General features: G+C 33.2%; 1 protein-coding gene across 1 annotated transcript in view; it reads right to left on the bottom strand.

Annotated features, from left to right (window-relative positions):
• Positions 1 to 26,559, bottom strand: part of LOC110007882 (putative amidase At4g34880) — a 40,666-nt gene extending 14,107 nt beyond the window's left edge. The window contains exons 1-2 of the mRNA XM_020671779.1: positions 26,329 to 26,559; positions 7,767 to 8,045 (exon numbers count right to left, since the gene is read on the bottom strand). Of these exons, the coding sequence (XP_020527438.1) occupies positions 7,767 to 8,045; positions 26,329 to 26,559 (510 nt within the window). The remainder of the gene's footprint in view (positions 1 to 7,766; positions 8,046 to 26,328) is intronic.
• Positions 26,560 to 26,773: the final 214 nt, after the last annotated feature.

The following is a 26,773-nucleotide window of genomic DNA, read 5'->3' on the forward strand; positions in this document are numbered from 1 at the left end:
CCCTCCAAAGAATATGTAACAAGTTTTCCCATAAAAAACCATATACGATGAGAGCTAGCATAAAAAATGTTGGCAGTATTTAAATTAACCACTGGCTTTCACAAAAACCATACATTTAGCTTCAATCTACAATGATGTTACATAATTTAAACAATACTTTTGTAGTTTTCAATTTTTTAGTCAAGTTTTTTAAGAAAACACCAGGATTTTCAGAAAAAAAAATTCTACAAATATTTGGCATAATTTTGTTAGGGTTTTGTTGTGGCGAGTATTATCCTCAATCTAAAATAGTTAATGCATGATTTAAAACACAATTTGAGCATAAATTTTCAAATATTGTCTTTTGTTCTTTTACTTTTTTATTTTATTCTTGTTTTGTAGTCCACATGGACAGACTCACGAAACCAATGGGGAATATTTGGTCACTAGTTTTACCGCTTCTACCCATTGGTCCAATTTTTTAATGTTTTGATCTTATTTATCATTGCAATTCATATTTCCCATGAAATGTGAATATCAAAAATATAAATATAGGGTTTTTATAAATATCCTCTATATTTTTAGGGAGGGTTTCAATAAAGAAACAATAAAGTTTATATATGGTTGAGTCTCTAAACAGTCAAATTAAGGTACACTTAAAAAAATAAATAGCAGAGAATGTTTCGATGATGAAAAGCCCTCAAATTGATTATCTCAATATTGAGATGCATAGATGTGAAAAACAAAGATTTCAAGTTTGAAAAATAGTGCATTTTGTAATGCATATCCAAGGCGTCAATTTTCAATACTTTATAAAATATATCCATGTAAAGCGGGTGAAATCATCAACAAAACTAATATAATAGCGAGAACCAGAGAGAGATGTAATATCAAATGGTCATTAGAAATTAGTATGAATGAGTTCAAAAAACAAAAAGTACATTTATTGGCAATAAAAAAAAGTAATTTATGATGTTTTCCAAGCTGACAGCCTTTACAATCAATGTTGATTGGCATTTTATTACATAAAGAGGGCAATGCCCACATTGTAGCCCTCCAACAGATATGTAACAAGTTTTCCCATAAAAAACCATATGCGATGGGAGCTAGCATAAACAATGTTGGCAGTATTTAAATTAACCACTGGCTTTCACGAAAACCATATATTTAGCTTCAGTCTACAACGATGTTGCATAATTTAAACAATATTTTTGTAGTTTTCAATATTTTAGTCAAGTTTTTTAAGAAAACACCAGGATTTTCAAGAAAAAAAAATTGTATATATATTTGGCTTAATTTTGTTCGGGGTTTTGTTGTGGCGAGTATTATCCTCAATCTAAAATAGTTAATGCATGATTTAAAACACAATTTGAGCATAAATTTTCAAATATTGTCTTTTGTTCTTTTACTTTTTTATTTTATTCTTGTTTTGTGGTCCACATGGACAGACTCACGAAACCAATGGGGAATATTTGGTCACTAGTTTTACCGCTTCTACCCATTAGTCCAATTTTTTAATGTTTTGATCTTATTTATCATTGCAATTCATATTTCCCATGAAATGTAAATATCAAAAATATAAATATAGGGTTTTTATAAATATCCTCTATATTTTGAGGGAGGGTTGCAATAAAGAAACAATAAAGTTTATATATGGTTGAGTCTCTAAACAGTCAAATTAAGGTACACTAAAAAAATTAATTAGCAGAGACTGTTTCGATGATGAAAAGCCCTCAAATTGATTATCTCAATATTGAGATGTATAGATGTGAAAAAAAAAGATTTCAAGTTTGAAAAATAGTGAATTTTGTAATGCATATCTAAGGCGTCAATTTTCAATAATTTAGAAAATATATCCATGTAACGTTTGTGAAATCATCAACAAAACTAATATAATAGCGAGAACCAGAGAGAGATGTATTATCAAATGGTCATTCGAATTCAGTATGAATGAGTTCCAAAAACAAAAAGTACATTTATTGGCGTTAAAAAAAAGTAATTTATGATGTTTTCCAAGCTGACAGCCTTTACATTCAATGTTGCTTGGCACTTTATTACATAAAGAGGGCAATGCCCACATTGTAGCCCTCCAACTGATATGTAACGGGTTTTCCCATAAAAAACCATATGCGATGAGAGCTAGCATAAAAAATGTTGGCAGTATTTAAATTAACCACTGGCTTTCACGAAAACCATATATTTAGCTTCAATCTACAATGATGTTGCAAAATTTAAGCAATAGTTTTGTACTTTTCAATATTTTAGTCAAGTTTTTTAAGAAAACACCAGAATTTTCGAAAAAAAAAATTGTATATGTATTTGGCTTAATTTTGTTACGGGTTTGTTGTGGCGAGTATTATCCTCAATCTAAAATAGTTAATGCATGATTTGAAACACAATTTGAGCATAAATTTTCAAATATTGTCTTTTGTTCTTTTACTTTTTTATTTTATTCTTGTTTTGTGGTCCACATGGACAGACTCACGAAACCAATGGGGAATATTTGGTCACTAGTTTTACCGCTTCTACCCATTGGTCCAATTTTTTAATGTTTTGATCTTATTTATCATTGCAATTCGTATTTCCCATGAAATGTGAATATCAAAAATATAAATATAGGGTTTTTATAAATGTCCTCTATATTTTGAGGGAGGGTTTCAATAAAGAAAAAATAAAGTTTATATATGGTTGAGTCTCTAAACAGTCAAATTAAGGTACACTTAAAAAATTAATTAGCAGAGATTGTTTCGATGATGAAAAGCCCTCAAATTGATTATCTCAATATTGAGATGTATAGATGTGAAAAAAAAAGATTTCAAGTTTGAAAAATAGTGCATTTTGTAATGCATATCTAAGGCATCAATTTTCAATAATTTCAAGTGTTTATCGATTTGTTCAATCTACACTATTTTTTAAACTTAAATTTTATAAGGATGCATATGATGAGACCATTTATTCTTTATGCATGAAGGTCACAATTATTGTAAACCATCAGATGTAAAATCGGATGGGTGGTGATATATCACTAATTGAATACAAAGTTATAAACAAATTTCCTCGAAAGCTGTGATATATTTTAATATGTTAGATTTCTTATCCAAGGGTTAAGAAAAGTTGTGACCTTTTTGTACAAAAAATAAATGGTCTACTTGATGGTTCGCAAGTAGCTAAGTATTCATTATATAAGGGCTTTATTCGATTCAATCGTACCACGTAATCCTTCAAAAGGTAATCCAAGTGAGTTATTTCAGCTCCACAGTTTCTTTTCTTCTACTTTCCATTTCCTTAAATCAAATAAAGGAAAGCGCTAGGTTCAATTATTTGTAACCAACAGGTATTTAGCTGATCGGAATCAAAGTAACCAAAAAGGAGTTTTTTTTTTGACATAAATTCTAATTTCTAATTGTAGTATATTGTAGTATGAATCAGATAGATATATTATTCAACCTTTATTCCTGACTAGCAATCAAGAACCCTCTTATCAATATGATAAGATTTTCGTATCGCAAAATTGAAAATTGAAAATAGAAAAAAAAAAAGATTCCATCTTCTCATCATAGTATACAATTCCATTTTATAGATAGATATGAAAGTAAATTTTCAGGCCATCACTAAGATTTTTACTATTGAAAATCATCTATGGACACTATTTAGAGGTGCACCTTACTTTGATTGTTTAGGACCTCACCTTATACAAACCACACCCTTTAATAAATACCCTCCACAGGCATTAGAAAAAATTTGTTGCTATTTTATATTTTGAAAAAGTTTTTATAGAGCCGATACTCTAAACAATCAAATTAGAGCTCACCTCAAAAATTTAACTGGAAGAAATTGTTTTGATGCCCAAATATCCTCAAATTGATCATCTTGACATCAAGATGAATCGACATGAGCAAAAAGTGGATTTCAACTTTTAAAAATAGTGCATCTTGTAATGCATTTTTGTACCGTCAATTTTCAAGATTATCAAGTTTTCATAGATCTACTCGCTCTACACTATTTTTTAAGCTTTAAATTTTATAATTAAAGGTAAAAATATTTTTTAAGGCTATCACAAAAATTTTCAATGTGAAAACCACATTTCTAGACACTATTTGAAAGTGCGTTTTACTTTGTTTAAAGCCTCAGTTCTATACAAACCACAACCATTAAATTTATGCTCATGTCTTTTGTACAAGAAATTTTATGTTTTCCCAAATAACCCTGCTGGGCACTACGAGCTCCAAACTGAGGTTTTTATGCTATTTGTCAAAAATATAATCTGATTCTCAATACCCAACTCTTTTTTTTTTTTTTTCTGTAACTGCACTTGTTTGGAACTTAAATTTCCAAACTGAGTCACAAGTATTTTTTTTTTTATATCCATATTCGAAAGAAAGACTAGTTTCGACCTTCAAATTCTGAACCTAATCTCAATTGACCACTATTTTTGTTTCTTCAAAAAAAAGAAAAAATTTATATAAAGTTGAGGCCCTAAACAATCAAATGAAGGCGCACATAAAAAATCATTATAAGGGGTTATTTTGATGCAGAAAAATCTCAAACCTATCATCTCGACCTCTAGATATATAGACCTGTAAAAAAAATGGGAATTCAAGTATGGAAAATAGTTTATCTTGTAATACATTATCTGAACCATCAATTTTCAATATTTCAAGTGTTTATAAATCCTTTCGATCTACGCTATTTTTAAAGTTTTCAATTTTATAATTAGAAATAGAAATATATACTCAGTCATCACAAAGATTTTGCTGCTTAGAAATCATCTTTCAAGACCCTTTAGCCTTTGATTGTTTAAGACCTTAGCCTCATAGAGACCACACCATTAGGGCATGTTTGGTTAGCATGTAAATATTCCTTGAGAAATATTTACTTAAGTAAATACTTTACCCGTGTAAATATTTGCATAAATTTGTATATGTATTCTTTTTACCATGTTTGGTAGCATATTTAAAAAGTATTGTGTAAACAATTTCATATGATTGGTAGCACTTGGTTGGTGTGAGAATATTTACATAAAACCTTTAATAGATATATATATTACATAAAATATTATAAATATATATTATTTAATATAAACAATATATCATATATAAAATAATATAAATATAGTTAAATATTATATATACATAATTAGTATAATATATTGATAAAATATATAATAATATATACTATTTTTTATAAAATGATATATAATAAGTATTATTATTATTTATAAAATAATATATAATATAGATTATTCCTGTACAAGTGATGCGTATAAGTTCCGGCCAGGGTGGTTGGGACAAAACAATTTGAACCACTCACATCACAGTAGTAGTAGGGTAAAGGTCGTAAGTCAGATATATTATTATAAAGTTTATAAGAGTAATGATCCTATGAGACCCTCCCACACCCATGTATGGAAGACTCCAAAGGGTCACTATTAAATTTCGCACAGATCTCTAAAAAAGTTATCACATGGGTGTGAGACTTGACTTTTCTAGAGATCTGTGCTGGTAATCCTTTGGGGTCCTACACAAGGGTGTGGGAGGGTCTCATATGATCATTACTCATTTTTATAAGAGAAATGATCATATAGGACCCTCCCCAACCCATGTGTGTAGGACCCCAAAGGATCACCATTAAAGTTGGCACGAAACTATAGAAAAGTCAAGTCCTACACCCATGTGATAACTTTTCTAGAGATCCGTATTAACTCTGATGGTGATCTTATAGGGTCCTACACACATGGGTGGGGGAAGGTCCTATGGGATCATTACTCTTTTTATACATTTATAAAAAGAGTAATGATCCCATCGGACCCTCCCCCACCCATGTGTGTAGGACCTCAAAAGATCACTATTAAAGTTGGCACGGACCTCTAGAAAAATTATCACATATGTAGGACTTGATTTTTGTATAGATCTGTACCAAATTTAATGGTGATCATTTAAAGTCTTACACACATGAGTGAGGGAGGGTCGAATAGGATCACTTCTCTATATTATATTACTTAAAATATGTTCCACAATTCAATGGGTGTTGTTTTATTTTATCATGAATTAAATAAACTAAAAGCTTTTACCGTAATATTTTATTTGCATATGCATTTATGCGAATCAATATACGATTTACATATATTTATATGTCCCAGGGAATATTTACGCACGAAACCAAAGGTGCAAAGGACTGCGTAAAAAGCTTTGGTTTCTAAAGTCAAATCAGTGTGACTTGTCTCTAGCGGGGCGTGGAGAGCACGTCATACCGAGCCCTTGAATCAATCCAAGAACAAACGATGGGAACCCTAAAGTAAGACCATGTGCACACAGATCGGCGGTGGATGGACCTTTTTCTTTATTGAAACCACCTCCAATTTTTTGAACGTTCATCTTTTCTTTGGGGCTGGTGCGAGCCCAGTTCGGACTGGCCCGATCTTTTTTTTTGGCCTGGCCGGCCTGGGTTTTAAGTATGTCAGGGCTAGGCATTGGCCAACCCTATAAGGACAAGGGCCATGTTTGGGCTGGCCCTGCCCATTGCCACTGTTAAGATTAAGGCATGATTTTTGGTTTATTTGGGGCGGTTTACTTGGGGCGGTTACAAGAAATTGGTTCAAGCTCTTTGACTCAAAAAAATCTGACCGGTCTTTGACTGAAAAATATATCAGCAGAAAAAGAAGTCCCAAGTTATTTGTACATTGGGAAAAATATAAAATATTAAATAAAAGACATGAGCATAAAATATAGAATATTAAAATATTTATTATAAAAGTAAAAAACATACCTCTAAATTTATTTTGATCAATATTTTTTATTTAATTCTACTTTTAAAAAAGAGGCTAAAACCCAAATTTCATATCAATATTATTTTAAATTAAAATTAAAAAGAAATTATTTGTAGCCCTTGAATGAGGATGGTTCAATCTGAACCATTAAAAGGTGCTTATGCACCTTTTGAGTGTCCCTGCCCAAAATACCAAACCATTTTACGAAAACAAGTAGTACCCAAAAGAGTTTGGCAATAATAGGAATAGAAATGAGGAATTAGCTGAGATGATAGCCAAAAAGATCGTAAAAGAGAATATTATCAATTTTTAGGTCGATAATCTATGAGAATTGAGAATTTGAGAAAGATATTGCACATAGAGTTGGGTGGATGAAGTGGAGATGTGCTACTCTTTTTCTTTGTTAGCATTACATACGAGTGAAACTAAGGGAAAAATTCTATACGATGGTTGTAAAGTCAGTCATGCTTTAAGAGATGGAATACTGGTGGTCAAGAAATAACACATCATAAAATGAGTGTGGTAGAAATGAGGATGTTGAGATGGGTGAGTGGCAAGACCAAAAAGGATAGAATTTAGAATAAATGCATCCTAAGGAAACTTGGTGGTAGCTTCAATAGGTGATAAAATAAGAGAAAGTGAACTTAAGTAGTTTGGCCACATGCAACATCGCCCTAAAACAACATCGGTTAGAAGATGTGATTTGATTTAAGTAAAACACTCTAAAAAAATAAAAAGAAAGATTAAAGTAAAATGCTCTGAAAAAAACAAGAAAAATGTCCAAAAAAGCATGGATAAAAATAGTGAGAAGATATATGGTATAATTGGGACTATTACACCCTTTATAGAGTAAAAGGCCGGAGCAAGATTCATATAGCCGACCCTAAATAGTTGAGATAAAAATTGGATGGTAATGATAATTTAAGTCCGCGAAATGTAAAGAAATATATACGTTAATTCCGCAAAATAATAGAAACTTAAAGGACCACCTTACTAATAATGTACTCCGCCGATTTGTTACCTTAGGCTGACCACCAATTGCAATCCACCCCATAGGCGCCTCAAGGGACCTAAACTCCGCCCACTCGCTCATGCTCGCCTTCCCCAAAATGATAGCCTCTGCCGCCCTTAGCCTCCAAACCACCCCTGCATCTCGTGGCACCACCGAGCCAAGCAACGCGAGTGATCCAGCCGTGGTGTTGAGCCGGTCTCGCGTCGCTATCTTACCCTTTAGCAGCACCGGTATCCCATGTAACCCTTCGGCGCATTCTCCATATGTGGCCTCTCTCTCTTTGTCGGCCTGGTCCAACGTGTCCAGGGTCACTTCGAGCACTGCATGTAGAAGCGGATTGAGCCCGTTGAATCTGGCTAACTGTGGCTTCCTTAGTCTAAAAGCCAAAAGAGAGATGGAATTTGAAGAAGAGAGAAGATGAGCGATGCAACCAGGCGTGGGGATGGACTCATTGTTTGGTGTGTGGAATATTATTAAGGAAAATTGATATGCTAATATTACTCAAATTTCAGGAAGTATAATGGGGTGCAATTCCATGAAAATGATTCATTTTTAAAGGTTATAAACCACTGATACGCCCACTAAATTTCAAGGTTTTTACATGCCCTTTTTCCATTAGACAATTTTTGGTGGTCCAGCATGAGACTCGATGCTTTGTCCAAAGCAGCGTTTGCAAAATCGAACCTTAGCCGTTAACCGAACATGGGGCCGGAAGCGGTTTAACCGACTTCACCGATAAACCGGCCTTTTCAACCGTTCTAACCGGGCAAGTTCCGGCAGCCAAAAAATTGTTAAAAAAGATGCAAAAAAAATTTCTAAAATATGAAAAGCATATAAATAATGATTAAAACAAAACGCATTCAAAAGAAGTTGAAAATTAGTGAAAAAATGGATTTTAAAAGTGAGTATTAATGACCAAAATAATTTTTAATATTTACCATAATATAAAAAATATATTACAAATCAAATTTTTTATTTTTGAGATTTTTTATACATTTTTTAATTTTTATTATTTAAATACCGGCCGATCACCAAAACTGCCCGAAACCGAAACCGGCAAGGGGCTGGTTTCGATCTAACAGGCCGGTTACCAATTAGATCGTCCTGTTTTTCTAACAATGGTCGAAAGTACCATGGTATGGGGTCTATTATATTCAAAGACAATCACATCTCACTCATTCATCTTCTATTTATTTTTAAAAAGTTGCGACCTTAAATAATTGAAGTAAGGCTATATTTGTTGGGTGATTACCTTGTGGGGTCCAGCCCCAAAAGGAGTGAAAAAAAAAAAAAAGGGACCCAATAAAATAAGAAAAAAGTTAGAGAGAGAGAGAGGTTTTTAGAGAGAGAATATAGATGGTGTTTTAAAAGACAAAACAAAAAGGGTTGTTTTTTGGAGACACCATTTGCAAGCAAAAATATGGTTTTTTGAAGGCTCTTGGAGAGAAGAAAGTGCAAGTTTGTAGCAAGGTTTCCAGCACCATTTTAGGCCATTTCAGAGGTCATTTATGCTATCTCTCACGCTCAACACTCAGGTAGAAAGCTAGAACTGTTGGTGCGCTCTCCGGTTGTATCTCCAAGCCATTGGAAGACCATTTTTTTTGAGCTTTTTTGAGGTGGGAACGAGATGATCTTCTTGGTGCTTGTGAGGCAACTTTCTCTTTTCTCCAAGTTATTGTTGTTCTCTCATTTGATTGTAAGCTTCAAGTTTTGGGCAAAAACTTGAGAATAAACTATATTATAACCCTCATTTGATTTTAGTGGATTCCTCTCTCGGATTTGCCCCGTGGTTTTTCTCTTCTCATTGAAGGGCTTTCCACGTTAAACCTTATGTTATGATTGTGCTTGTGTGTGGAACTTTCCTTTTTGTGATTTATGGTTTCTATTTTCTTGGCACTTGGCAAATTGTCATTTTTTCGGTATTTGCACACACATACATTGTGGGATGCTTTTACCTTTAATTCACACATAAAAGGAAAGAGCATTGCTTCCCAACAATATTTACCTCTATCTATAAAATCTTAAATTCCAAAAATAGCTCAAATCCAGTAGATCTATAAACAAATGAAAATCTTGAAAATGGATGGTCGAAATAATGTGTTTTAAGGTGCACTATTTTTATGACTTGAATTTCTTTTTCAATAATGTTCTAAGATGTACTATTTTTATGATTTGAAATCCGTTTTTTTTTTCCTCGATATCTATATATCTCAATGTCCATATGACCAATTAGATGCCTTTCTAAGGAAAAAGTTTATATAGAGCCGAGGCTCTAAACAATCAAATTGGCCTCGAACTCAAAAAATTCACTAGAAGAGGTTGTTTTGATGCCCAAATATCGTCAAATTGATCATCTGGAAATCAAGATGCATGGATATGAAAAAAAATGGATTTCAAGTTTTGGAAACAATGTATTTTGAAATTCTATTTTGGACCATCATTTTGAAGATTTTCAAGTTTTCATAGTAGAGTCAATCTACACCATTTTTGAAGCTTTAAACTTTATAAATAAAGATGAAACTATATGTTCAGGCTATCACAAAGAATTTCAGTATTGAAATAGCATTTCTTGATATTATTTAAAGGTAGGCTCTAATTGGATTGTTTAGAGCCTAGGCTCTATACAAACCGCACCCTTCTAACATCAAAACAACTTTTTTTCTTTTTTTTATTTGGATAATAGTTGTACACCTTAATTCTATATTTTGAAGTGCCAACTTTATATAAACCTTTTTCTTTTCAAAGTTAGTTTTGTAAAATATATATTTTGAGCATTACAAACGCTGGGAGTCATTCTCTCCTTGACTCGTGGCCATTCATTAGATATTCAAACTTTGTCTCTTTAAATTTTATTTAAAAAATGGAATCGAAGACCATTTGAAAAGTTTCAAGTCATAAAGATGCCCCTACCTAGGTGTTTTTCATGCCCGACTAAATGTATATTATGGTCTTGTGGGACCTCACGAAACTCTGACGTGTGAGAATGGTTACGTTCTACCAACTCACGAGTCTGAAACTTTCAACCAGATCACGGTTTCTACGAGTCCACGGACACATAGGTAGAAATGCAGGCCCCTTTATAATTTATTTTTAAAATGTAATTTGATTTAATTTTTAAGGAATGCATAATGGGAAAAGTTTATATAGCTTTAAACAATCAAATTTGACCCTACCTCAAAAATATTACTAAAAGAGGTTGGTTGATGCCGAAATATCTTCAAATTGATCATCTCGACATCAAGAAGCATGGACATGTGAAAAAAATGGATTTCAAATTTTGAAAATTGTGTATTCTGTAACACATTTTGAGCCCCGTCAATTTTCAAGATTTTCAAGTTTTCATAGATTTGTTGATCTACACTATTTTTGAAGCTTTAAATTTTATAAATAAGCATAAAAATATATTTTAAGACTATTACAAAGATTTCCATTATTGAAACTACATTTCTCCAAACTATTTGAAGGTAGCCTCTAATTTGATTGTTTAGAATCTAGGCTCTATACAAACTGCACCCATATATAATCAGGGATATTATTAATCTATAAAACTAAATAATTTTAAAAAATTAGAAATGATATTTTGTAGAGAAAATGTTAGAACCATTGATTTTTATCTTTTCTTTGGAGGACTATTATTTACAGGACCAAGTTTTGGTGGACGGTGTAGATCTTCGAGTGCGCATAGCAACAGTTGCGGGCTTGGGAGCACCAAACAATTTTCCTTTAAACAATGACTCAGAAAACTGGGACAAAACGTAGAACTAGTATTGGACCCTACATGGTAGAAACTTAAGGGTTAAGTGATTTCAATTCCATTTGGACATCAAACGAGGATTTGTACCTACTCCGCCTCCATGTTTGACTCGTGACCGGCTTTATTTGACAGACAATTAGATTAGGTTTTTAAGAACTAAAAAAAAGCCTTTTTTACTTAATTATTTATAATTAAATTAAAAAATGGGTGCGGTTTTCATAAGGCTGCAATATTAAACAATTCAATTAAGACGCATCTTAAAATCTATTTTCATACATAATTAAAAAAATTTAAATTTAAAAAATAGTTAAAATCAAGTAGATCTATAAATATATGAAAATCTTGAAAATAGACGGTCTAGATAATCTGTTGCTAGATGTATTATTTCTGATACTCAATTTTATTTATTTATTTATTTATTTAATATTTATACATCTCAATGTCGAGATGATCGATTAGAGGATTTTTTCAACATTAAAACAACATTTCCGATAGATTTTTGAGGTGCATACGTGATTCTACATTTTAAGGTAACAACCTTATATAAACTTTTCCCTTAAGAAATTACCTATAAAGAGATAATTTATCTTTATCTTTAAGGAGATCACTACTATTGTTAGTCATTAGATGTCAAATTGGAGGGCTTTGAGTGAATCACAAAGTTCGAAACTTGTTTTTTGAGAAATTTTTTTTAAAATCTAAAGGACAAAAATGATTGTGATCTCTTTACACAAAAAGTAAATGATATCTTTATATACTTCCCCGCAAAAAAAACTTAAAATTGTCCCTAACTTGGAGTTTTGCTTCTGGAGCTAAATAGTCACTTTAGTTAGAGAGGGAAATGAGTTAGAGAGAGAAAAGGCGTGGTTAAAAAGAATGGAGTTCGAGAGGAAAAAGAGTTAGAGAGGGAAAAGGCGTGGTTAGAAAGAATGAGCTAGAGAGGGAAAAGGCGTGGTTAGATAGAGAGGATCTAGAAAGAGAAAATGATTGATACTTAATCATCATTGTCTAAAAAAATACATAAATATATTAAAAGAGGTTTAAAGTTTTTTCTTTTTTCTTTTTTAATTTTGATATCTTTATTTTACATTTTTTAGGGTAAATTTTTCTTTGAAATATTTTAATATCATAATATTAAAATTTATAGGGGGTTTTATTTTTATTTTTATTATAATATTATAATTAATAATTATATATTGATAAACGAATTTTATATTTTATTTATTAATTTATTTGTATTATAAATTTTGTAATGTATTATTTTTTTCATTGTTGTAAATAAGATTTTTTGAATTCAATGATATTATAAGACATTGTAGATTTGTTCTTATTTTTAAATAATGTCTTATTTTTTAAATTCAGTCACACCCAGTGTTTAAAAAATCAACAATCCGTGATGTAATGTACTATTTTTTTTTACAGTTGTCAATAATATATTTTAAATTAGATGATATTATAAGATACTTCATCCAAGATAATTCTATGATTCTTTTTTTTTTGTGATGTAAATTTAATTGTTAACGTAAATTCATACATAGAAAGAATATCTCAATATTCATATATTGATAAAAAGAAATGATAGTTAATAACTTAGTACCCCATTTTTTATTGGATTCCTAAAAAAAATATTTATAATGATTTTGAATAAATTTTTTTGGATTTTTTTATTACCGAATCCGACCGATTCGGCCGATTCCCGATACGAACCACTGATTCATCGATCCGGATGGGTGTTTAGGGTGCCTGATCTGAAGCACCAATCCATTTTTTAAACCACTGCTCCTAACAAAGTGTTGTACTTGAAATGCAAATCCATTAGTTTAAACCATCGCTTCTTGTAATACGGTCCGAGTCTTTTATGATTCTATAGAATTTATTTCAATGTTTTCATGGATAATTCACGTATTATGTGTTTACTTCCTTCTTTGTTCATTTGTCTTAGAAATCTCTAATATGTTTTTTATTAATTATAATTAATAGGAGCCAGAAAAAAATTATGAAAAATTTAAGAAAGGCTTTTATATGCGTGAATTTGGAGAATTTGGAACTTAGAAAAATTATCCAAAAGTACGACCTTCTTTTAGAGATTTTGGAACTTAGAAAAGAATTCAAAAAAGTAATAGGAAATATTAAATGAGATTGTATACGATGAGATCATTTATCTTTTATACAAAGTGGTCACAATTACTTAAAACCATTTGATGTGAAATTTGATGGCTTGGATATGTTACAAAGTTCGAGAAAATTTCTTTTGAAATTTGAGCTTAGTCAATTGAATAATTGCAACGACCCAATTTCACATCCAAAAGTCAAGATTGAAGTGACCACCTTGTACCAAAAGTAAATCGTCTCTTTCTATAATTTCCCATATTAATTTGTTATAAAGAAAATAATGACTTGAATTAAAAAAAAAAAATTAATTAAATAAATTTTTTAAAAATAGTATTTTTATTTTTTTGGGTAATTCAGTTGGAAAGACAAACTTCTACCCCTTTTTTTTCTAATAAACTAGGAATTAGCTTTTTTGAAGGTGTTAGTTGGGTAGTGTTATTGATGGGAACGATAACCACAACGTGGTGGCTAGGATACTATCTATTTACTCCCTCGAGTAAACTCTTTACTAGGATTAATTTAACGATCCCAAACTTTAGCATATAACCTCTTTAGCTGATAGATTAACCTCAATAAGAAAAATTGTTGATTGCACTTTCTACGTAATTGAAAAAAATAATGTCTCAAGATTTAATAGAGACCATCCAGTTTTTAGAGGGTGAGATCGAGTGTTAAAAAGCCCAATTTTTTTTATTTTTTTATTTTATTTTTCATTTTTATTTTTTGAGAATAATCATCTAGTGATTATTAGATAGTTCCCATAATTTCAAATTGAAAAAATCCTCGAAAGTAGGTCTTCTAAACAAGGGAATAAATATATACAATGCCCTTGAAAGAGTATATTACATGTACCCATAAACAAAATAGGAATTTTCAACCTGCTATTTTGGGTTAGGAAATATGGATTTAATGAAAATATTCGTATTTGTTTTGAAAACAACACAAGATTGTTAGAGATTCCTTTCCATACAAAGAGAACATAATAATACCGATAATTAGTATCTGGATCCTCGATTCTATGCAATATAGGAAACAAATTTCGTAATAATGGTACCTAATCCTCTATATAAAGAGATGGCCGTTAACCTTGAGTTTCAACAAGAGTCAGAGTTATGTGATTGTTCATTGGTTGATAAGTTTTGCTAGCATGCTGAGTCTTTCTACACTCATTTGCTTTTCCCTACTGGCCTTCTGGTAACTTCCTATCTAACAACTCTCTATAACTCGAGATACTGGGCTTCTGGTAACTTCCTAAATGAACTGACAACTCTCTCTTTCGAATATTTGTATTTACATTAGACTCAATGTATTTATAGCCTTCTTGCCTATAACTCGAGATACTGGGCTTCTAGTAACTTCCTATTTACTGCAATGCACTAACAACTCACTGTCTCTATCTCTCTCTTTCGAATATTTGTTAATGCACTAACAACTCTCTCTCTTTCGAATATTTGTATTTACATTGGGACTCAATGTACTTATAGCCTTACGTCCTTAACTAGTGGTTTAATTAAAATTGAGACTTGTACAATGAAACTCAATGTACTTATAGCCTTAACACCTTAACTAGTGGTTTAATTAAAATTGAGACTTTTACATTGTACGTCCTTAACTAGTGGTTTAATTAAAATTGAGACTTGTACAATGAAACTCAATGTACTTATAGCCTTAACACCTTAACTAGTGGTTTAATTAAAATTGAGACTTACATTGTACTTATAGCGATTCAAAATCTAGTGGTTTAGTTAAAATTGAGACTTTTACATTGTACACATAGCGATTCAAAATCGGGTGATCTGATTCGAAAATAGATGATACCGTTCCGGATCCATCCAACCAAAAATCAACTACCAACTAATTCATGTTCTGCCTGCTCTTCACCAGTCACCCACCGGCTCATGCACCAACCCGCACCGCATGCGCGTAGGGTTTTATTTATATGTACTTGCTCAATCCTATATCTTCGATGTGGGATTGTTTTGCTTCTTTAAAGACGAAAACTACCGTATGGCATATTAAAGGGCATAAAGGCACCACATAAGTTGTGATAAAGAGTGTGTACCTGTAGGATCATAATGTACTTATAGAGTATTTATGGATCTCAAATATTTTATTTTTGAACAATAAAAAAGGATCTATAAATTATGCAATGTATTATTTTTTATTATAATTGTAAATTAGATGATGTTATAAGACAAATTTCAAATTTATTCTTACTTGTATATTAAAATAATGATAAAATAATAAAATACAAACCAATAATTCTAAATTCAATATATAATAGTGTATTTAGTTAGATTTTGATAAATGTTCGATGAGATTCTTCATACAGGGAAGGAACATCTCAATATTTTCATATTGATGCAAAAAAACAAAAGTTATTAATATAGTACTCTCATTTCTTATTTGATTCCTAAGAAACAGCATTTATAATGATTTTTAATAAAAAAATTTAATCTTTTTTAAGACTGAATCCTACCAATTTGGCCGATTCTCAATCCAAAACACCAATTTATATATCCGAATGGGTTTTGGGGATGTCTGATTTGGGGCATCGATCCTATTTTTTAAACAACTAGGATTAACAATTGGTGGCAAGAAGAGACACCTATTTTTCATATTTTAATTTTCTTGCTTGTTCATGATTTTGAATTTTGTGCACCAATGATATAAAGTTAGGGAGAGAGAATGTGTGTAGAATCTACTAGAAAGTACACGACATATCCTTTCCCTACCCTCTCTCAATTCTCCAAGAAACTCGCTCTTTAAAGTTTCAGAGTGTGATTTATGTATAGATTTTAAACTTTTTTCTAAAATGTGAAATGTTTCATTTATAGGCAGAAATTACAAAGAAAGTCAGTCAAAACACCTTTTTTTTGTCAAAATTTCTCCTTGACTAGTAGATGGAATCCTCGATCCAAATTTCCAGTATTTTTTTTTTTTTTTTTGTTAGATGGGCAATTCTCCAAGCTTTAGGGCAGTCTAATGAAAAAGCTAAAAAAAAAATTAAATTAAATTTCAGTTTTAGAATTTTGGATTGAGGGGCAATTTTGAAAAAAAAAAACAAAAAAACACAATTTGCCCGACCTTTGTTGTAATTTCCACTATAAATGGCGCATTTTGTATTTTAGAAAAAACTTTATCGTATTTAAGGAAAATTTTTTATGGTCCCTACGTAAATCTCTAAGTCTTAACACAACAATCCTTACATTCATTAGTTTTATTTGTTTTTGGGTGATTTAGTGGGGAAGACATACCCCTACTAGATTAGAGAGTTACATTTTTTTAAAGTTAGCAATGCATACCATGATGTGGTAACTTGATGTGGGGATGCTACGACCATGACTACAGCCCCTTTCCTATATTCATTAGTTTATGTATCGACAAAGATAGTTGTACGTGCATGCCAGAGAGAGAGAGTTTGACCTGCAAACCCTAAGCTAAGGTACCATGAGTAGCAGTTTGTTTGGTTTTTCTCAGTTCTCGGACAGGCGAAAGTGCTTTCAATGGCAAAGAGAGCCTGGAAAATGGTGAGCTGTGGTTGAAGAACCGGAAGATAATTTCTTCAGAGAGTTACGGCAGCAGAGTGGGTTCAAAGCTTGGTGGTGGCTACAGAATCAAACTCGGCGATGTGCCCAGCGGTCCTAGCCCAATAGGGAACCACCATGGTGAGGGCAACCCACCTTCTGTCTCAATCCTGGAGGGCCGCATGCTCAGTGATGTTCCCAATGGTCCTTACCCAACCAATGGTGGGGGCAGACCACCCTCCCTCCCAGAGGACCCCATTCTCCGTGAGGTGCCCGGCGGCCCCAACCCTTTGCACCATAAGTGAACTCTTCCGATCATCGAACCCCAGAAATCCCATAGCCCTTACAATACTGCAATAATTTGGAGCCCCTAAGTGATTTTCTTCTCTCTCTCTCTTATGGTAGTCTTCCTAGTATGCTTGGAGAATATATAGTTTCCTCCATATTATGTTGTGTATGTAGCCTTCCTCCAGATTATGTTGTGTATGAATCATCATATGCTTGCTTCTTTGGGACAATTTATATTAAACTTATAAAGCTATGGAGTCATCTTCATTTGACAGTATTCTTTATTTGGGACAATTTATATTAAACTTATAAAGCTATGGAGTCATCTTCATTTGACTGTATTCTCGAGAAGGAGATTCAATCCTTCCTGTATTGCAATTTTGAGGCTATTATAATTGTTGGTAGTTATAGAAACCGGAAACTTTACAAGATAGGAAACTTAATATCTGCTCGAGGCTCTAACAATCAAATTAGAGCCCACCTTCAAATAGTGTCGAGAAATATGGTTTCAATACTGAAAATTTTTGTAATAGCATTAAAATATATTTTCATCTTTAATTATAAAATTTAAAGATTTAAAAATAGTGTAGATTGAGCAAATCTATGAAAACTTGAGAATTAATGGTAAAAAAATGCATTACAAGATGCACTAATTCCAAAACCTGAAATTCCTTTTTTTTCTCATGCCCATCCATCTTGATGTCGAGATGATCAATTTGATGATATTTGGGTATCAAAACAACTTCTTCTAGTGAAATTTTTGATGTAGGCCCTAATTAGATTGTTTAGAACCAAGGCTCTACATAAAATTTTCCCCTAATTACATGGCTATTGAGTCATGCTTATTTTGGTGTATTTTCGTTAAGGAGATGCAAATATGCAATCCATATAATACTGCAATTTTGCGGCCATTTATACTTATAAAGGGCGATGTTTGTTTGGGGCAGTGGCAACCATAGTTAGCAAGTCGGGAGATAATAAATTATTGGCAATGTTGATTTTATTTCAAAAAGTCGGAAGAAAAAATCGGGTAAAAAATACAGATTGCTAAAAAAATAGGGTTTCGGATTTAGTTCAAAAAAACGTAGCGAAAAAATCGGATATATAAAGATGATAAAACATAGGATTGTGATTTGCAGCTACTATATATATACTTAAGCCACTAAACAATAATTTTATAGCTTTACTAGTATCATTAAAATAAGAAAAAATATTTAATGAGGCCATTTACCTTTGATATAAGGTGGTAACAATTGATCTTGACAATTGGATGTGATATTGGGTGGCGGTAATTATTTTCTTGATCACACTCAAAGTCTAAAAGAAATTTTTTCGAACTTTGTGACATATCCGGGCTACCACATTTAATATCAGAAGGCTGTAAGTAATTGTGACATCCATGTATGAAAGGTAAAAAGTCTCACTGTTTATAATCCCTCAAAATAATGCTGAACAATTTTTTCTTGAAACTTTAAAAAAATCCAACACTAATACTTACTTGGTTGTCACAACACAAAACATATTGTAGATCTATTGCGAGCACAACATGAAACAACAACAACAATACTAAACACAATAATTGTGAACCAAGCTATAGGATTATTTCTCAAAAAAAATAGCTGTCCGTCCAAGATGCTATGTTGCATACACCAATAAAATGAAAAAATCAAAAAATAAATTATGAAATTAAGCAAAATTTTTTATGCATAAAAACTACACAAAATGCTCAAGAAAATTTAAATATCGCACTGAATAACTACCAACTAAATCTTTAGAATCATTTAATATCTCTCTTGCTCTTTACAAGGATGCCATAAATTTTTTTTTAAAAAAATAGATTTTTCATAAGGTTGCTCTTCTTGTAATTTTTCCTATTATTTTAAGATATAAGATTGTTTTAAGGGTGCGGTTTGTATAGAGCCTAGGCTCTAAACAATCAAATTAGAGCCTACCTTCAAATAGTGCCAAGAAATGTGGTTTCAATACTTGAAATCTTTGTGATAGCCTTAAAAGATATTTTCATCTTTATTTATAAATTTTAAAGCTTCAAATAGTGTAGATCGACAAATCTATGAAAACTTAAAAATATTGAAAAGTGACTATCAAAAAATGCATTACAAAATACACAATTTCCAAAACTTAAAATCCATTTTTTTCCATGTCCATGCATCTTGATGTCGAGATGATCAATTTGAGGATATTTGGGCATCAAAACATCCTCTTCTAGTGAAAATTTTGAGGTAGGCTCTAATTTAATTGTTTAGAGCCTCGGCTCTAAGTAAACTTTTCCCTTGTTTTAATTTTTTTTTTTTGAGGAATACGTTGCTTGTATTTTTTGTATATTTTTTTTAAGAAATGTTATTGATGAAATTTTTGATAGAATTTTTTGTTAAATAAAGATTCTTAATTTACTCCCATTGTTATTGTATTTATCTTTAACTCAAAATTTAATAATATTAAGTTAATGAAGAAGTAAGGTTATAGGGAAGAAATTTTTTTGAAACTATTTTTTGAAAAAAGATAAAATTTGTATTTAAATTGATTCCATTTAAAAGTCACATTTTTTTTAAGTTTTTTTGAAAAATTTGAAGTTCTAAAAATATTTCAAAAACTTTGAGATTTTATGAAAAAATCTTGTTTTAATCGAAGACTTGCTAACTATGGTTGGAACTCTCGAGATGATGAATTTAATAGTTTTCTGGCCCTGGAGTATCAATTTATGACAAGATTTGAGTCATGGCTTCAAAACGAATATTTCTTATTCATTTTTGGGAAAATTACAAATGAGGTCCATTTCAATGTGTCCCCTCCAAAAAATCCATCTGATGATTTTGTTGCCTAAAAAACAATGCAAATTCGCATGAGAAGAACAAAAAAAAGGGATTGTATACTATAATGTGAAATTATAGTAAGATATGAATATTGTCTCTCCTTTTTTTTGTACTCAGATTAGGAAAGTTATTTACTATGTTAATTATCACATATTGTTTAGTAACTCTATAAATTGACTGTACACATTTTATTATTACAGAAATAACAAAAACATTTTATTATTATAGAAATACCAAAAATACATATTTCTCACATGGTATGAAAGCATGGTTTGACGGTTCCTGCAATACCACCCTTCTAAAACTGAGTACTTGAATACCGCGAGAAATACCACCCTACCGGAGTCTTAATATTGGTATCTGAATACCGCCGTGTATATCTGAAGCCGTCGGCTCAAAACCACCATCTGCCCAAACCACCGACTCTCAAAACCGCCTTTTGAAACTACCCCTGTTATCTTGATCTGAAACCGTATGCCCAAAACCGCCATCTTCCCAAACCACCTACTCTCAAAACTGCCGTTTGGAAAACCAAATATTTGATCCCAAAACTACCATTTGTATCCAGATCCCAAAACCTCCATCTAAAACGTCTACGAAATAAGGCCCTAATTCTTCTCTCCACTGCACAACGGGTGTTGGTCTCTCTTTCCGCTTAAGCAAGAGTATTGCATGGGTTGAGATGTCTCCAACAAACTAGAGAGAGAAACTACGATTAGATAAAGAACCAGGTATCACCTCAAAAATTCTCTTGTGAACCAGAGCAAGGAGCCAGCTCTGAGATCTCCATCAAAGCAGCAGAAATCAAAATCTGACAAGCATATCTCTCCGGTGTTCCGTGTCAACAAAATTGAGAATTATCTCAAATATGGCCTTTCAACTGTCCCATGTAACCCTTTGGTGCACTCTCCATATGTAGCCTCTCTCTTTTAATGAAATTTTAAAAGTCACATACTCACATACTCATGGAGAGATAAACACAAAACTCAACTTTACTCAAATTTACCACACCCTCACAATTACCACACAGCCCACTATATAGATAACTACCCATTACCTAGATAACTACCTATTACATCCACTTTTTTGCATCATCTTTAACAAACTGCCCACTACCTAGATAACTACCCATTACATCCATGCATCATCTTTAACAAATTACCCACTATCTAGTTAACTACCCATTACCTAGATAACTACCCATTGCATCCACTTTTTTGCATCATCTTTAACACTTCCCTTGGTACAAATTTCATTTTTTTTTTCTTTTAAATCTCTTCTTGTTTCTTCTTATTTTTTCTTCTGCATCTTGCCTTTTTTTCTACTTTTTTCTTTTTTTTGCTTCTTCTTCTTCTACTTGCTGCTTCTTGCTTCTTCTTCTTCTTTTTGCTTCTTGCTTCTTCTTATTCATTTCTTCTTCTTTTTTTCTTTTAAAAAAAAAGACACTTTTCATTTTTGTTTTTTGTTTTTTGTTTTTTTTCATGTCTTCTCATGGCATCATCATGGTTTTTCATGACATGACAAACTAAGACTGTCCTGTTTTTCTAAACACAATTTCTTATTTTATGCCTTTTTATTAGGCACCATTTTTAATCTTCTTATGGCATTATCATGCCTTTTCCTGACATGACAAACTAGAACTTCAATGTGCTGTTTTTCTAAACACAATTTCTTTTTTATGCTTTCTTAGTAGGCACCCTCATGCATTTTCATGGCATCATCATGCCTTTTCATGATATGACAAACTAGGACTTCGATGTCTTGTTTTCATTTTTAAAAAATCAATCGCTTTTCCTATGCCTACACTAGGCATGAATTTCCCATCATGCCTTTCCATGGAAAAACAGACCAGGACTGCAGTGTCCTGTTTTTCTTCTTTCCTAAACATCATTTTTTATTTTTCATTTTTCCTATGCCTACATAGGTATGGATTTCCCATAAGGACTACTCATGTTCGTCTTTTAGAATTTTTTTTTCTTTTTTAAATCTCATTTCTGAAAACTTATGCAAAAATATGACATCAAGAGCTATCCAACTTTGTTTCCCTTTTTTTTTTTTTTTTTTTTCTTTTTTTTAATTCTTCATCTTCTTTTTCGAAGAACATCACAAATTTTTTTCTCCGTTTTTTTTTTTTTAATTGCAAATCATTTTTTTTTTTAATCACCCTTTTTTTTTTAATTAAGACCCATACACTGTTTTCATTTTAAATTTTCAATGCTCATAAAAATCTCCTCTAAAAATTGGAATTGATGGTTGAGAAATCTTTGAGTTGCTATTCTTTGCCATATGGAAAAAAGCATGAAAATAAAGAAATTTGTGACATCTTCCTTTGAGTTTTGTCTCTGTTCTCCTCTCGACGTAATAAATCTCCACCAATGCCTATCTCTTAGGTAACTTGGCTCTCCAATGCCTATCTTTGGCAACTTGTGCTCTGAAGGTGATGGGCCCACCACGCTGATATCTACTGTTTATCTTTTTCACAACCTGGGCCCTCTTCACAACGTGAAATCTTTATGTACTATTTTTATGACTTGAAATCTTTACTTCTTTATATCTCAATGTTGATATGACCAATTAAATGTTTTTCTAACTTCAAAACAACGTTCTTTTTTCAAGGATTTTAGTTGTGTAACTTAATTCTATATTTGTCAACTTTATATGAACTTTTTTCTTTGTAAAGTTAGTTTTGTGATTGTCCATTGGTTGAAAGTTTTGCTAGCATGATGAAGCTTTCTACATTGATAGTTTTGCTAGCATGATGAAGCTTTCTGCATTCCTTTGCTTTTCTCTATTGGGCTTCTGGTAAGTTCCTATCTTCCTCATTCAATGCAATCTCTCTCTCTCGATCTCTCGGATATTTTTATTTACATTGAGACTCTCTCTCTCTATGTACTTATAGTCTTTCTTTCTTAACACTTGGTGGCAAGAAAGAGACTCCTATTTTTGAGATTTTGGTTTTCTTACTTGTTCATGATATTGAAGTCTGTGCACCAATGACATAGAAATATAGAGAAAGAGAAGAGATAGAGAATGTGTCTTGAATCTACTAGATTGTTAATGACATTTCCTTTCTCTACCCTCTCTCACTTCTTTCCAAGAAACTCGCCCTTTTAACTCTTAGACTGATTTATGTATGGATCCTAAATTTTTTTAAAAAATATGAAATGTTTCATGTATAGTCAAAACCTGTTTTATTTTTCTTTTTTCTTTTTTTTCATAATTTATCCTTGACTCGAGGATGGAATCCTCGATCCAAATTTTCATTAATTTTTTTTTTTTAATTTTTTTGTTAGTAGGGCAATGCTCCAAGCTTTAGGGAGGTCTAATGAAAAAACTAAAAATAAAATTAAATTTTGATTTTAGAAATTTTGGATGGAGGGGCAATTTTGAAAAATAACCAAAAAAACAAAAGTTGACCAACGTTTGTTGTAATTTCTACCTATAATTGGAGCATTTTGTATTTTAGAAAAACTTTATCGTATTTTAGGAAAATTTTATAGTCCCTATGTAAATCCCCAAGTAGTCTTAGCACTGCAATCCTTACATTCATTAGTTTTTTGTTTTTAGGTAATTCAATGGGGAAGACAGACCCTTACGTTTTTTTTAATAGATTAGAGAGTTACATTTCTTAATGTGTTAATTGGGGGTGTCAGTTGTAGCAATGTATACCATAATGTGGTAACTGGGTGTGGGGATGCTAGCACCATGACTCCAACCCCTTTACTATGTTCATTAGTTTATGTATCGACAAGGATGGTTGTACATGCATGGTAGAGAGAGAGAGTCTCACCTGCAAACCCTAGGATAAGGTACCATGAATAGCAAGCATAACAGTAATATGTTTGTTTGGGTTTTCTCAATTCTCAAACAAGCGAAAATGCTTTCAAAGGCAAGGAGAGCCTAGACAATGGTGAGCGGTGGTTGAAGTACCGAAAGATAATCTTCGGAGAGTTACGGCAGCGGAGTTGGTTCAACGCTTCATGGTGGCTACGGAATCATACTCGGTGATGAGCCCAACGGTCCTAACTCAATCGGGAGCCACCATGTTGGGGGCTGGCCGCCTTGCCTCCCATAGGGCCGCATGCTCCATGATGTTCCCCATGAGCCTTACCCAATCCATGGTGGGGGCAGCCCGCCCTTTGTCGCAGAGGGCCGGCCATATTCTCCATGAGGTGCCTGGCGCCCCAACCCTTTGCACCATAACTGAACTCCTCTGATAATCGAACCCTAGAAATCCCATAGCCCTTACAATACTGCAAAATTTTGGAGCCCCTGATTGATTTTCTTCTCTATCTCTGACGGTAGTCTTCCTATTATGCTACGAGAATATATAGTTTCCTCCATATTATGTTGTGTATGCAGTCTTCCTCGGTATTATTTTGTGTATGATTCATCATATGCTTGCTTTTTTGGGACAATTTATATTAAACTTATAAGGCTACGAATTCATCTTCATTTGACTATATTCTTGAGAAGGAAATTCAATACTTCCAGTATTGCAATTTTGAGGCTAATATAATTGTTGGCAGTTATAGAAACCGGAAACTGAACATCGTGTAATATACAAGATAGGAAACTCATCATCTCATTTCCATAACCGTCAACAATAATTATAGTGAGACCATTTTACAATATTGTAAGGACTATGGGATTTATGGGGTTCGATGAGACGAGTAATTCGGTGATGGTCCGAAGCGTTGGGACCGGTGGGCAAACATCTGAGAACTCTGTTGCTCTGGGGACTAGGGAGAGGGTGGGCTACCCCCACCAAGGTGGTTCCCAATTGGGTTACAACCACAGGGCACATTATGGAGGTTACGGCCCTCCAAGGCAGAGGATGGGCTACCTCAACCATGGTGGTTCCTGATTGGGTTAGGACCGCTGGGTACATCATGGAGCATGCAGCCCTTTGGGACAGAGGGCTGGCTTCCTCCACCATTGTGGTTCCCGATTGGGTTAGGGCCGCAGGGCACTTCATGAAGCATACAACCCTTCAGTGCTAAGGGCGGGTTTCCCCCACCATTGTGGTTCTCGATTGGGTTAGGGCCGCTGGGCACATCATGGAGCATACGGCCCTTCAATACAGAGGGCGGGCTTCCCCCACCATTGTGGTTCCCGATTGGGTTAGGGCCGCTGGGTACATCATGAAGCATATGGTTCTCTGAGACAGAGGGTGGGTTTCCCCCACCATTGTGGTTCCTAATTGGGTTAGGGCCGCTGGGCACATCATGGAGCATATGGCCCTTCAGTGCTGTTTAAAATTCAAATAAACAGTTAAAAATTTGATAAATTAAAAAGGTAAATAGAAATCATTGGAAAACTGATTGCTTGTTTGTTCTAAAAAAACCATGCTAGAAAGGCAAAGTGAGCATAGAAGAGAAAAATAATCCTGAATAAGGTGGAACATTAGCAAATGCAAAGGAACCATTTAAAAACAAACTTAAAAAGGGAAAGTAGCCGTCCACATCACGTGGACAGACCCTTCCAATGGTTAAGATCTCGTATGGTCATATCCAATGACCAAAAGTTAGTCTCACATTTTATTTTTTTATTTAAATAAAACATTTACTTGAATTTTTTAGTATAAGCGTATTTTTACAAAGCTTACTCCTAAAAGAAGGCGTAAATTGCATGTATTTTTAGCTTAGGACTCGACTGGGTAAGGCAATCGGACTCGCCCCATCCAAGCCCTCAGTGGGGTCAATGATCCTAGCGAGTCTAATGCGTGAGGGGATTTCCAAACCATTTGCTCTAAATAAAGGATCCATGTGTTACCTTAGGTTCACCCCCAAGAACACTCCACCCATTAGGGGCCTTAAATGTCCTAAAATGTGCCCATTCACTAGGGCTTGCCTTCCCCAGAACGATAACACCCGCCCTCCTCAGCCTCCTGACCACGCCCGCATCTCGTGGCACCACCGAACCGAGCCAAGCAACGCAAGTGATCCAGCCGTGGTGTTGAGCTGGTCTCATGTCGCTATGTTACCCTTTAACAGAACCGGTATCCCATGTAACCCTTTGGTGCACTCTCCATGTGTGGCCTCTCTCTCTTTGTCAACCCTGTCGGCCTGGTCCAACGCATCCGGGTTCACCTCGAGCACTGCACGTAGAAGCAGGTTGAGAGCGTTAATTTCTCGAAGATAGAACTCGACAAGGTCTCTTGATGTGAGCTCCTTGCGCATGAAGGCTTCTTGAATTTGGTTCACTGTGGCTTCCTTGATCTCAAAGGCAAAAGAGGGAGAGATAACAAGCAAGTGGAGCAAAGCAATCTGGTTTGAGCAAGTACCCATTGTTTGTGGACCGTCAGTGTACATTGCAATATTTTATACACTAGCGGATGGTCCTCCTACTGTGGTCCAGCGTGCTGTCATTTTCAGGTATGGCCTTCTTTGTAGATGGATGGTGGAGATTCGACTGGAGAGGGAGTTTCTCACTGTTGATCTGCAATTGACCATTGGATGAATGGCTAGATCACAAACACTAGCCAATACGTGAGGGTTTGAC

Source organism: Amborella trichopoda, chromosome 9, assembly GCF_054954075.1.
Source record: "Amborella trichopoda isolate Santa Cruz 75 chromosome 9, AtrichopodaSantaCruz75HAP2 v2.0, whole genome shotgun sequence".
NCBI classification, from domain to species: domain Eukaryota; kingdom Viridiplantae; phylum Streptophyta; class Magnoliopsida; order Amborellales; family Amborellaceae; genus Amborella; species Amborella trichopoda.